Source organism: Takifugu flavidus, chromosome 3, assembly GCF_003711565.1.
Source record: "Takifugu flavidus isolate HTHZ2018 chromosome 3, ASM371156v2, whole genome shotgun sequence".
NCBI classification, from domain to species: domain Eukaryota; kingdom Metazoa; phylum Chordata; class Actinopteri; order Tetraodontiformes; family Tetraodontidae; genus Takifugu; species Takifugu flavidus.
Genome location: NC_079522.1, coordinates 15,819,703 through 15,831,421, shown reverse-complemented (window position 1 = coordinate 15,831,421; position 11,719 = coordinate 15,819,703). Strand labels below are relative to the sequence as shown.

Genomic DNA, 11,719 nt, shown 5'->3' with positions numbered 1-11,719 from the left:
GTGAAATGTGAACAGAATTCCACCATAAGCACATTTTTCGATTCCAGTGCGAGAACAAAAGCAAACAGAATCCCTTTAATTGGATTTTGTTGCACATTCAGAAAAAGCTTGAACAGCAATTAGAGGTGTAAGCTGGCATTGGTTTGGCACTGGTTGAGTTTGATTTAACACTTGAGATATTAATCAAATGTAAAAAAAATTATATGGAAATCTAAGCAAATATATCATTAAAAATATATCCTGTTTTAATTTGATTACTTTCTAAATGTCAGTATGACTTTCCACTAAATTTCTGTTTATGTTCTTGTAACTAGGAAAATATAAATATGTAATTTTACACTTCAGAAGGTAATTAAAATGTATCCGTCCACTACTTATTCCTGATCAGGGTAGTGAGGCGAGCGCTCGTCTACTTACTCATCATTTCCAAGAAAAGAAGTCTCCCTCCACACCAACGCCCTGGTCTGCATTCCTGGGGACACTTTGACGGAAGGCAAAATCGGCGGCTCCCCGAACGGTTCACAGCCACTGGGAGCCGCGATGGGAGTCGAGACCTGGTCGGAGCTGACGGACGTGAGGTCAGTGCTGAGGTCGAACGATGTCCAGGATGAGTCGGAAGACACGGAGGGACTGGTGTCCAGCTTCTCCTCTTGCCATCTGTCCCCGAGGTCCATGGTGAAAGAATGACAAGCGACGAGGACATGAGGAAAAAAAATTTAGATGGGGGAAAAGAGTTGGATGAGGTGAAAGTCACATACGCTGACCGACAGCGTCTGTCTGGATCAATGGTGCCCTGAAGAGTGAGGGGAGAGGCAGGACAGAAAAAAGGCCCAGCTCTGGAAACATTAGACAAAAGAGATGGACATCAGGATATGGAGACAGGGAAATAAGACCACTCAGGGACTGAAGTAGAGTTCAGGCTGAGGCAAGTAAAGATCTGCAGCAGGGAGATGGAGACACAAACACCAGGAGAGGCGGGATCAGGTGAAAGGTGCGGGCAGCAGCACTTAACGGATGATAGCTGACAACTCATTACACCCCCCCCACCCCAACAATTGAATCATGGTGAAAGTGGATCGATCCTAAACGCACGTAGAGGCGTGAACTCGTGGCTTCTGCGGCTACGTGATGGAAGCCACCCGGTGAGTGTCGTCTTACGTTGCAGTGATTATGCTGTTCATTGTGAGAAATATGACCCATTCCAAACGTGATTACAGCTCACCGCTAAAAGCCATTAGGTTCCTAATACAGAGGCTGGGGCTGGTCAGCTTCCCTCGGAGGACCACTGGGAAAACAGCCTATGGTTCAGATCGGAAAAGCGGCATCCCTGAAGTCACTCTTCACACCAGCTGGTTCCAGATAAGCCTCACATGCAGGAGGAGCAGTGTGCAGACTGGTGTCCGGATGAATGATTTACAATTGAGCTACAAAAAAAAAAACACATGCAGAGATCATACCCACTGCCAACTCTTACCCGACCTATTCAGATCATCTCCATAGTTAGTGATCTATTTATCTACTACACTTTTTGAAGCATGAGCATTGGCTACCTGATAGCATCAGTGAAATGATGCTGCAGTCTTCCGAGGTCCTCATCGAGTTCAAATTTCATGTCATCGCATTAAGAAGGAAACACTTTTTTGATGTGTGCATCCAAGCAGGAAGTGAGGTAACTTTCCTGCCAGGCACCTCTCCAAGAAAACTGGGCAATATCCTGAATATGCAAATATCTGTATTATAGAAATAACAAAGCATACAGGTGTGGATTCTAAAGCACAGTCACAGACACGGTCCTGTGATGGAGATACTATCCTGAAGCCAGGGCAATAAAGGAACACCAGGAACACCACACACAACAAAGGGCTGTTTGGGGTGATCTGGTCTAAAGAGCCTCATTAGAGCAACATATTTAAATCTTCTTGCCAACAATGTGTCTGTCTTTGATGGATATGTACAAGGAGACTCGATCATTCTTCAGGGGTGTTGTGCCGCTTGGATCAGCTTTTCACATCCTCCACCACTTGTCCAGCCTTTGTTTCTGTCTAAAAACATCTATGATAAATCACCAGAGATGTTTCCACAAATATGGACTGCTACTGTTTTCTGTGTGCAATTGTTTTTAGTTTAGTGTAAAGATGTGAAAGATCAAGGTGGGCAATCACTTCTGTTTGACCCAACAGTTTCATGGTGATGTTATAGTGTGTAATGAGAGCAAACTGACACATTTCAGGAGGTTTTTATTTTAGATTCTACAAAGGAAATATTGAAAACAGAACCGAATGCTCGCAAAATGCATACACCACAAACATAAACATTTATCCACACAAGACAAGAGCGATGCAAATGATCCTGCATCAACAGATGGGCTTGTGCAGGAAGCAGCTGAAACTAGAGTGGACAGGACTGTTGAGTTAGTACGACTAATTCAATAAATGTACGATATTGATAAAGTGATGTGATGAAAAAATAAATATTCTTAAACTGAGTTTTTCTATTTACATCTTCACAATGCTACAGTAACTGACCAAAAGATTTCTCTTTGTTTTATACTTGACATTAACATTTTGTGAACGGCAGGAAGAAAATTAGAGCAAGAACACATTAATACAGTGGTGTATATGAAAAAAGATTATGGAAAAATCCAAGGAAATGTCCAGGTTTCTCAAAGTTACTGAATCTTGGCGAGGATTTCTCCAAGGCAACAGAGTCCTTCATGACAGGTTCTTTTCTATTTTGAGAGTTTAAACTAGCTACTACTGCGATGAAGATGCCAGAGGATAATGCCTGCTTTTACAGATGAGCAACTCACACTGGGTTTGTTCTGGCCAACCTCTCAGATCAGAGAACTTTCCAGTCGACAAGGTGAAAATATCTGGCCAGAGAAACATCAGTGGGCGCCAGCACATAGCAAACGTGCCTTGCTCGGAGCGGTATGTCAAGTATTTGTGAGACTGGCATGCAAAATAGTCTACCGTAACAGAGTTTAAAGAGTGTGGATGAGGTCTGGTTATTGGTAAATTGGCCCACAAGACAACGGCAGAAACGTTCCTGAGGAAGAAAGATTGAGGTCAAGAAGCAGAACTTCAGAGAAAGCAGTTCTGCCTGCACACAGGCTAAGAAGAAAAGAGAACCGATGGCCACGTCTCCTTTAATAAACTGGCCTTGGCTGTTTCATGCTGTAGTGGGCCTCTGATGCCGACACATACGCTGACTCGGGGAAAAAATCTTCATGGAACTCGGCCATAAACCTGAGAGAAGACGAGAGCGGGAAGGGGGACGGGGAGTCCAAGAGAGAAAAGCTGGTGAGATTTTTTTTCCCATATCAATATCACCAAGCACTCATTTCTTTTCACATTATCTGTCCATGATAAACCGTTTGTCTCATTCCAAACAGCAATGACTCAAAGAAACCAAAACATCTCAGATGGTCTTCACCCAGTTCACATTAGGTTCCAGTTTTCCTGGATGTCTCAGTATCACTCTGCATAAATCCCAGACCCATGACCTCTCTACAGAGCGTATACCACAAAGACAAAGCCCCCTCATCCGCCTCTATACCACCACCGGAGAACCAATCGCTGCCACAGAGAACATGAGAACATGAGAATGCCTGACCTACAGTCAAAGAGGGAAAGAGAGAGCAAAATCCACCCCCACCCATCCCCCCATCTAATCAGTAGCGGGGAAAACTAATCTGGAATCTTCTTAGTATCCGCTACTCGGCCAAATCCTCTAAATCTTGCCATCTCATCTTAGCTCCACCGGCCTTCCTAATCTCAGTGCAAACAAATTATCCTCATCAGAGAATGTAAGAGCACCTTGCAACTTCTGGCAAACAGCACCTCCAAATGAGAAAAATGGAACATACAGGAGACTAAAACTGATCAAGATTCGGAACATTTTGGCATATTTAATGTAGTTCAATGCATATGAACAACTGTTAAAGTAATTAAAGTTTATGACCATTTTTCAGGGCATATTCATTAAAAATGCTTTGGGTAATTTTGATGTAACAAATTAATAGTAGTGCTAATCTTTTATGACCTGTAATAAGGCAAGCCGCTTTAGCCATACATACTGGAAACCATCATAACGTGTGTGTACGCATGTGCAGGCACGCGCATGCTTAAGCATAATCATTCTTGTGGAGAAAGGGAGAGTGAGAGATCAGCTGTAGCCAAATCCCAGAATGCAATGCATTTCAGACTCGGTGGCAAATCTTTTTTTTCCCCCCGCACAGGACAATCTGCTGTGAAGTGGGTTGCACAGCAAAAGCCACGGAGGGTTTCCCGTAAGACAGTCCAGTCCGAATCCCCATGTAAAGGACATATGGTCAAGAACCTAACTGATGACAACACAAGAGCCGACACAAACACAAATTGCTGTGCTACCACATTTTACAGATGTTCTCCAGTGACTGAGCTGAATTTTATTAATTTCTGCTTGTGTTTCCAGAGTGAGAGCATGTTCCGCCTGCCACTAAAAGGCTTGTGTCTCTGCCATCTTCAGGCGCTGCTTCATAGCGCTGCTTAGTGGCAGCGAGGGGTACTGCGTGCCTTTGATTAGAAAATGAGGACCTAAATCCTCTCAGGTTTGGGACCGGCTGAACTGAAGATCGCGAGGGAGGATTTAAAGATTAGACTCCCGCGCTTGTGTAATGCCCACTCATCTCCCTCCCTCCAACACATACTCTCTCACTGTATCTTTTCATTCTCCATGTTTTCATGTTTCTTTTCTTCTTTGTTTAGGCATCTTGAGATGCTTCTGCTTTAATTGGATTCTGTTCCATTGTTGAAACAACATCTTTTAATCTTTGAGTCTTTGATTCTTAAACTATGCACGAACTGTCAAGCACTTCAAATCATTGATGTGTGCATAAGACACATTAACAGACTGTTTTCAACTTCTAAGACCTCTAATTTAGTAGTTATTACCAAGTCTATTTTTTTTATCTAGGCTAATAAACTGTATGTTATTACCAAGATGCATTTGATTGCTTTGTGCTTTTGACTTGTTCACACAATGAATAGGCAGAAAGCTACTTAGCTAAATAGTAGTTTAATCATTTGAGGAGAAAGGTGAGAGCAAACCTAATAAGAGCAAATAAACAGTCTTTTGTGCCAATTGTCATTTACCTGAGAAACAATTCCAAATGCTTGACAAGGGCTCGGAGATTCCTTCAGGAATTTGCATCTTCCCCAGGATCTCCGGAAGCTTGACTGAAATAAAAGCACTACCGTAAGCAAGAGTTGAAATAGCTGCAACAAAAGGAGACAGCAAAATACATTGAGATACCAACCAAAAAGCCGCAAGAGGTGCTGAGCTCCATACAGGTAGGAGGGTGGAGGAAGCTGGTCTTTTAGAGGGTAGTTGTCAGGCATTAGCTTCCAACTCAGTACCTAAAAAGTGTAGGAAAATTTCCACTTTGATTAGTTACAGCCTTTGACCAGTCTGAAAACCCCAAAAAAATTTTTTTAATCTTACATTTTTTATCTTATAATACCTGACCTATCATTTATTTTGCATAGATGGTCTGTAGAGTAAGCAGTAAATGTCTGCAATAGGGTTACCACTTCAATTTGTGTATGAATCTTTTCCCCAAGGGTCCTAAGTGCAATCACTGATTCATCACCTCGTTTAACTCATTGTTTCTCCGACTCTCCAGGCCATAGAAAGGTCCACATCGCTCTTTGCTTGGTGTTAAGGGCAACGGGGAGGATGAGCCGCTATGTACAGGTGTCTCTGGTTAAAGAACACCAACAGAAGAGAAAAGCAGATTTATACAAGGTGTAAACAGTTTTTCTTAATTTGGGACAAAAGAGAAATTAGGCATTTTATCCCCTTCTGCTGGACAGAGATGTGTACTACAGCAACAAAAGGGAGGGGGTGAAATATTTCTGTGATAATGTTCAATTCATTCATTCATTCACTCAAGAGGTTCTCTCGTCAAAGCATCTAGCGGTACTGACTTTTTTCAAGGTTGAGGAAAAACTTTGGTTGTGTTGAGGCGTCAACAACGCGCCGTTTGAGTTGAGGGGACGCTGTTGTGCTGCCTCCACCTAATGACAAATATTGAACATAACGGTTGTACATCATCATATATAAGAAATCACACAAATGGATACAAACATGTTTTGATAATTTTTAGTGGGTTGAAAATAGATTACCTCCACTGCTTCCTTCAGCTGGTCGATCACCCCCAGATGTGTTTCTGGTGGAGCGTCTCAATGATTGAGATTGGTAAGAAATACAGTCCATGTCAGGGTGGCGCCGACGCTTAGGGGTAGGTGTTGGGGCAGTGGGTGTGGTGGCTGAGATGTCACTAAGGGCTGGTTGGCTGTCTGTGGATTGGGGGGTGGGTGGGTTGTGTCCCAGGGGGCTGGGAGTGCGCTCCCGTTGGACACTGCAAATCACCAATTAACAGCACAGGAGAAGAATATGAGAGCAGTGGCCAAACAGCACGTAAAAGGGATAAAAACAGGTAAGACGTACTTGCTAGAGCTGGGCGAGCCATCATTGATGGTCAAGAAAAGCCTGGAGGAGCTGACTTTTTTGAACTGAGCTTGCTCGCAAGGATAGAGCAGGATCATGGGTAACGTGAAATCAAACGTGATCCTCAGGCCATCTACCATCTCCTTGCACAAGTCCTCACTTGAAAAAAAGGACATAATGTTTATTCAACATAGTGTATCAGTAAACCTAATGCAATACTGAATATCAGTGTTTAAATGATGTTGGCAAATAATATTCACTATGCTGCTATAACCACAACTTTCCATCTTTGATGGACGATCTACAATGGAAAAATAGATCTCTTCACTTCTCAAGCTTTTCCACTACTCTGTGTGTGAAGACACACCTCTTCTCTGGAGGGATTGGTTGTGGGCTGCTGCTCTGTGTGGTGTTCTGCTGACGCCGGTACCTCTCATTGGCCATGAACGCCTTGTTGATGGCAAAGTGCTTGACATAGGACTCTAGGATGTGCACCACATTGGTCTGACATGGAACCATCACCAGCTGGGCGGGGAAAAAATTGTGATTAGTATAAATATAATAAAGATTCATATCTTTAATGAATCAGACAATTGAACACACATAATTAACTAAAAACATAGCTCAACACTAGAAAGGACTAGTTTTTTGTCCAAAAGAACATCTGGGAAACCATGGAATGACCTGAAATTTTCCAGGCAGACACATACATACAAATGTCGTGTTAGCATGTTTGGTTTGTACCTTCTTCCTTTTGTTGATATAGAAGCAGTCGTCCTCGAGTTTCTTCTTGAGGATATCTGGGATGTTAATGTCAACATGGACAACCTTGTCCTCACTTTCCCTCTTTACGTTTGCGTCTGGCTCAACCCTCTGAAATAAGCATCATTTAAGGCTTTAGGTGAAACTCTACAGGATGTAGACAAACTAAGGCATGTCAAGTTAGTCCATTTGTAAGATATAACCGTCTAAATCCTTACAACCATAATAAAATGACAACTATACATGTATTTAAGTAAAATTTAAACTATCACGATCGGCCTCACCATCTTGTTGATGTCCTCAGAAAAGGCGCTATCCCCACTGTTGGAAGATTCAGGGTCAGACTCGTCGCCGCCGCTGCTTTCTGAGGACGAAATCAAACCTTTGCCCAGAGAAAAAAGGATGAGCAGGGGGTTAGTTTTACTGCAGTAACAAACTGAGCAAAATTCAACAGAGACATTTCTTACAAGCGTCATCGCTGTCGTCCTCTTTGGGGACAGTCTTCAGAGAAGGTTTAGTTCCAGACTGACGACGACGTCTTGCCCATGCCTTTCTCTTCCTGTCGTAAACAAAGAAAACACAAACCATCCAATTTTGACCGTATCCAACATAACAATAAATAAAACAAAATTCCAAATGCGTATATCCAGGGGAACAATAACCAGCCCCGAGGCTAAATATGAACTGAGGTGAATAGAGAATACACTCAGTGAAGATTTCCATTTATGAGCGAGCGAATGGATGAACGTAAGATGAACTTACATGCGACCTAGAGCTTTGCGAGCCAGTTTATGTTGCAATTTACGGTTTTCCTCAGTGTCCCTTAGGACATGATCTTCTGCAGCCCAACGATCCCAGCTACCCAAAAACACACAAATTTACAAATAACAAGACTCAAATCAACACAAACCTGCAAGACTTCATAGTTATGTCTTATAGTTTTTACAGGCTAATCAATAGTGGATGGATATGACTACAGTGAAAACCACAATGAGCATGATAGGGCTAAGAAGGGAGGAGGAAAAAGCAACTCATAATACCTCCTGTTCCAACCATTGAAGTGAATCAGGTACTTTGGAGCTCGTCTTCCATGTTCATCTGTACCTATTAAGACATCAATGACCTGTAACATGAACACAAAATGTTGGTGAAGCCGGTATGGCTGCAGAACCGTAGGTCACTATTTAGATCTTAGTTAAATAGGTCCAGAAGCATTTGGACAATGACACAGTTTTTACTTCACCACCACAGACCCCTCGATGAAATCTCTCCAATACACATCAACGAATACATATGGGTTTGTAGTAGCTTCTCACGTTTTACTGCAGGCCAGTCCATTTGTCTGTGGACCTACAGGCAAGTCAGCAACAATGACAGTTTTCTACGTTCCTGCATGTGCACGCAACCACAGTGGTACCAAGGAAAACCGTTGAGATGTGCCACCGAGTTATTTTTTGCAGAGTACCTCCCCAACAGTGACTCAAAAGTAATTGGACAACCTATTATTTGTACATACAACTACAGTATCATTTTTAAAAATATATTTACTAATATTTAAAAAACAGTTCTGGTGTGCATGGACATCACCAAATCCAGTTTCCTCCCAGGAGACATTTGGCCAGTTCTCCATCGCAGACAGTTCGGCTCTGGCTTGCTTGTAGAGCTTTCAGAGGTAGTTCATCTTTCAGAAGAGGTGACTGATGAGGCCGCTGAAGAAGATCCCATTTCTCTTTCAAACAGTCCAGCATTGCTTTTGCAGAATTGTATCAGTTCATATCCACGTTCTTGAACCAGGTGTTTGGATATTGTGTTTAAATTCTCTGCAGTGACATTTATCATGGTATCTTGTAATAGATGAAACCCAAGAATAACACCTGAAGAGCTAATGCCTTTTCTTTCTTGGGACACGGCTGAGATTAGTGCCAGTCTGCCCTTCAAAGCTGGATTGGTGAAAAAGGAATTTGATTAGAATTGTGTCATTGTCCAAATATTCTGGACCCAACTTTACATTCATCAAGGCATTTCTTGATTGTAGACTTTGACATTGGTGCGCCTACCTCCTCAAGAGTCTTCCTGAATTGTCTCGATTTCGTGAGGCCGTTTTTCTTCACCAAGGAAAGGATCTTGCCATCATCCACTTTAGGTGTTTTCCGTGGTCTTCCGGGCCTTTTGACGTTGCCAAGTTCACCGGTGCATTCTTTCTTTTTAAGAATGTACCAAATTGTGGACTTGGCCACTCCTAAAGTTTTAGCTATTTCTCTGAGAGATTTATTTTCCTTTTTCAGTGCAATGATGGCCTCCTTCACTGGCATTGATATCTCTTTGGACTTCATGTCGATAATTCCAGTCGCACAGCTCCAAAAATGCCAATTTAATGCTACAAAGGCACTCCAGATTCTGAAACTATTTCATTAGTCCGGGGGGAAGGAGTGGATCACACTTGGCCTTGGATCAGCAGGTCACCGGTCCGAATCACTTTTGAAAGCCTGAAAATTGAGGTACTCTGCATAAAATGCCTGCACGTTCAGAACAGCGCCATATTTGAAGGACGTCTTAAAATAATGCTGACATTCTGCACCTTAGATTAAGACATTTAGAAAAAAAAAACTGCGGAGGTATCGTGGCAATAATATAAAAACCGTATCATTGTCCAAATACTTCTGGCCCATGACAACATATAGAATTAGCCTACATGCACATGAATCTTTACCGCTGCTTTAAACGCATATTCCCACAGGCCAATGCTCTAGTATACTACATTATTATATGTGATAATATACAACTCTTTTGACAAAACTGTAACCCACAAATGTTTCATTAATTCGTCAGTGTTTGATTAATTATTCGGGTAGCATAGCTAGCCAACTAGCTTGGTAGCTGCTAACAAACAAGAGTGCACGTTTACCTCAAAAAGAAAAGAAAAGAGAAACTCTACTTGGCTCTTCTGCGAAATTGGTACAGTCTTCTTCACGCCCACGAAATTGCAGTGAATTAGCCAATTATTATATGAGCAGTAACACCAAAAGATGCGTAAGAAACGTGAATCCTGGAGGAGTCGCGGTGATAAAACTGTTGGTGCGTTTGTTTTAGTTTCACCGTAAGGGTTGTTTTGTGTGATAGCGACCCAAGCAACGGCCAAATTAGCATCTCGCCAAGCATACATTCGAAGCTTGTTCAGAGGGATATATTGTCTACAGTGGAAATGCTTTTACTGAAAAACATAACTGTCGGTATCATTAGAAACAAATGCCCCCAAACTACAAAATAACACTGATGTTTTTGTCCGACGTTGCACGAGCATAATCCGAGGATGTGAAAATCAAACGTACCCGGAAACCACCCAAACGACCGATTTTGTGCTACATTTTTATCTGTTAATATCACATTTTAGGGAGACTGTAAACTAAGCGGCATTTGCGGACGATTCAGAGACCCCCCACCCCACACATAATAGAAAACCTCGATCACCAGTGTAAAACAGTCCAATTGACATAACAAAAACCTAGATTAGTAGTTGTCCAGAACATTACCTTAGCGTCATACAAGACTTTAGCCTTGGTGGGGTCTGGTTCAAAGCACAGGACTCGTTCTCCTTTGTGAAATTGATATTTAATTCCCCGCGAATTCATTTGTTCATGGCGACGTGTGGGTGAAAGGGGAACTAAGCGGAGTCGGACCCTGGAACGCTTTAACCATTTCCTCTCCAAACGCTTCCTTGGTGTGCGGCTCTTCCGCTCCACGGCTGCAGAAATGGCGCTCTCTTAAATCTCCGAAAGTGTTGCGCCACAAATGCTGCATCCACTGACCCTCGTAATTCCTTTCAGTGCCACTCCACGTTAAGCAAACAATATTTATAAAGTTTATTTCTTCGCCATCACTTAAAGTTTTAAGAGTTGTTGAATCAAAATCTTCTGTTATCCGTGCGACTATACTTTAACCTACTTCATATATATCAGAAGTAGCTGAATTACCAACATTTAAACTGGTCTTTGATTGACACTTCAAGTGTGTAACTCACAAACTGTACACCAGGGGTCAGTATACGCATTTTAAAAATCTGGATTCAACCCGAGATGAATTTGTCCTGTCAAATTATTATATAGTATATAATCTTGATGGAACTGAAACGCACGGATAATCTGCACAACAGAGTCATTGAAATCTTCTTGAGGAAAGAAAGGAGGATGGATTTTGTGTACAAATAATCAGGATTTTTGGTGAGTAAAATCAAAAATCCTGATCATTATACTAAAATGTTGCTATATCCCTAAATAATTTAGCGTGTTGGGGAGGGTCAGTGTGGGGATTTCCCAGCATGCTTTGTGGCAGTGTGTCTGTGGGTTCAGGTTGGTGTTAACCCGGTTTTTGTTCGTTGTAAATGTTATCTTTTGCAACTTTCAATGTTAGTGTTCTATTTATTTAGTTCTGGTTGTTGATGTTTTTAATTACTGTTTTAATTACTGTT

General features: G+C 42.0%; 1 protein-coding gene across 1 annotated transcript; it reads right to left on the bottom strand.

Annotated features, from left to right (window-relative positions):
• Positions 1 to 2,220: 2,220 nt before the first annotated feature.
• LOC130522306 (male-specific lethal 3 homolog) lies at positions 2,221 to 10,999 on the bottom strand. Its single transcript, XM_057026486.1, is given in 16 exon segments — positions 2,221 to 3,248; positions 5,136 to 5,178; positions 5,181 to 5,219; positions 5,300 to 5,399; positions 5,633 to 5,742; positions 5,970 to 6,059; positions 6,168 to 6,403; positions 6,493 to 6,651; positions 6,860 to 7,017; positions 7,237 to 7,365; positions 7,539 to 7,636; positions 7,722 to 7,813; positions 8,017 to 8,112; positions 8,295 to 8,377; positions 9,312 to 9,740; positions 10,785 to 10,999. Coding segments are annotated over 15 exon segments (1,809 nt in total). The 5' UTR covers positions 9,588 to 9,740; positions 10,785 to 10,999; the 3' UTR covers positions 2,221 to 3,148.
• Between the last annotated feature and the right edge of the window lie 720 nt (positions 11,000 to 11,719).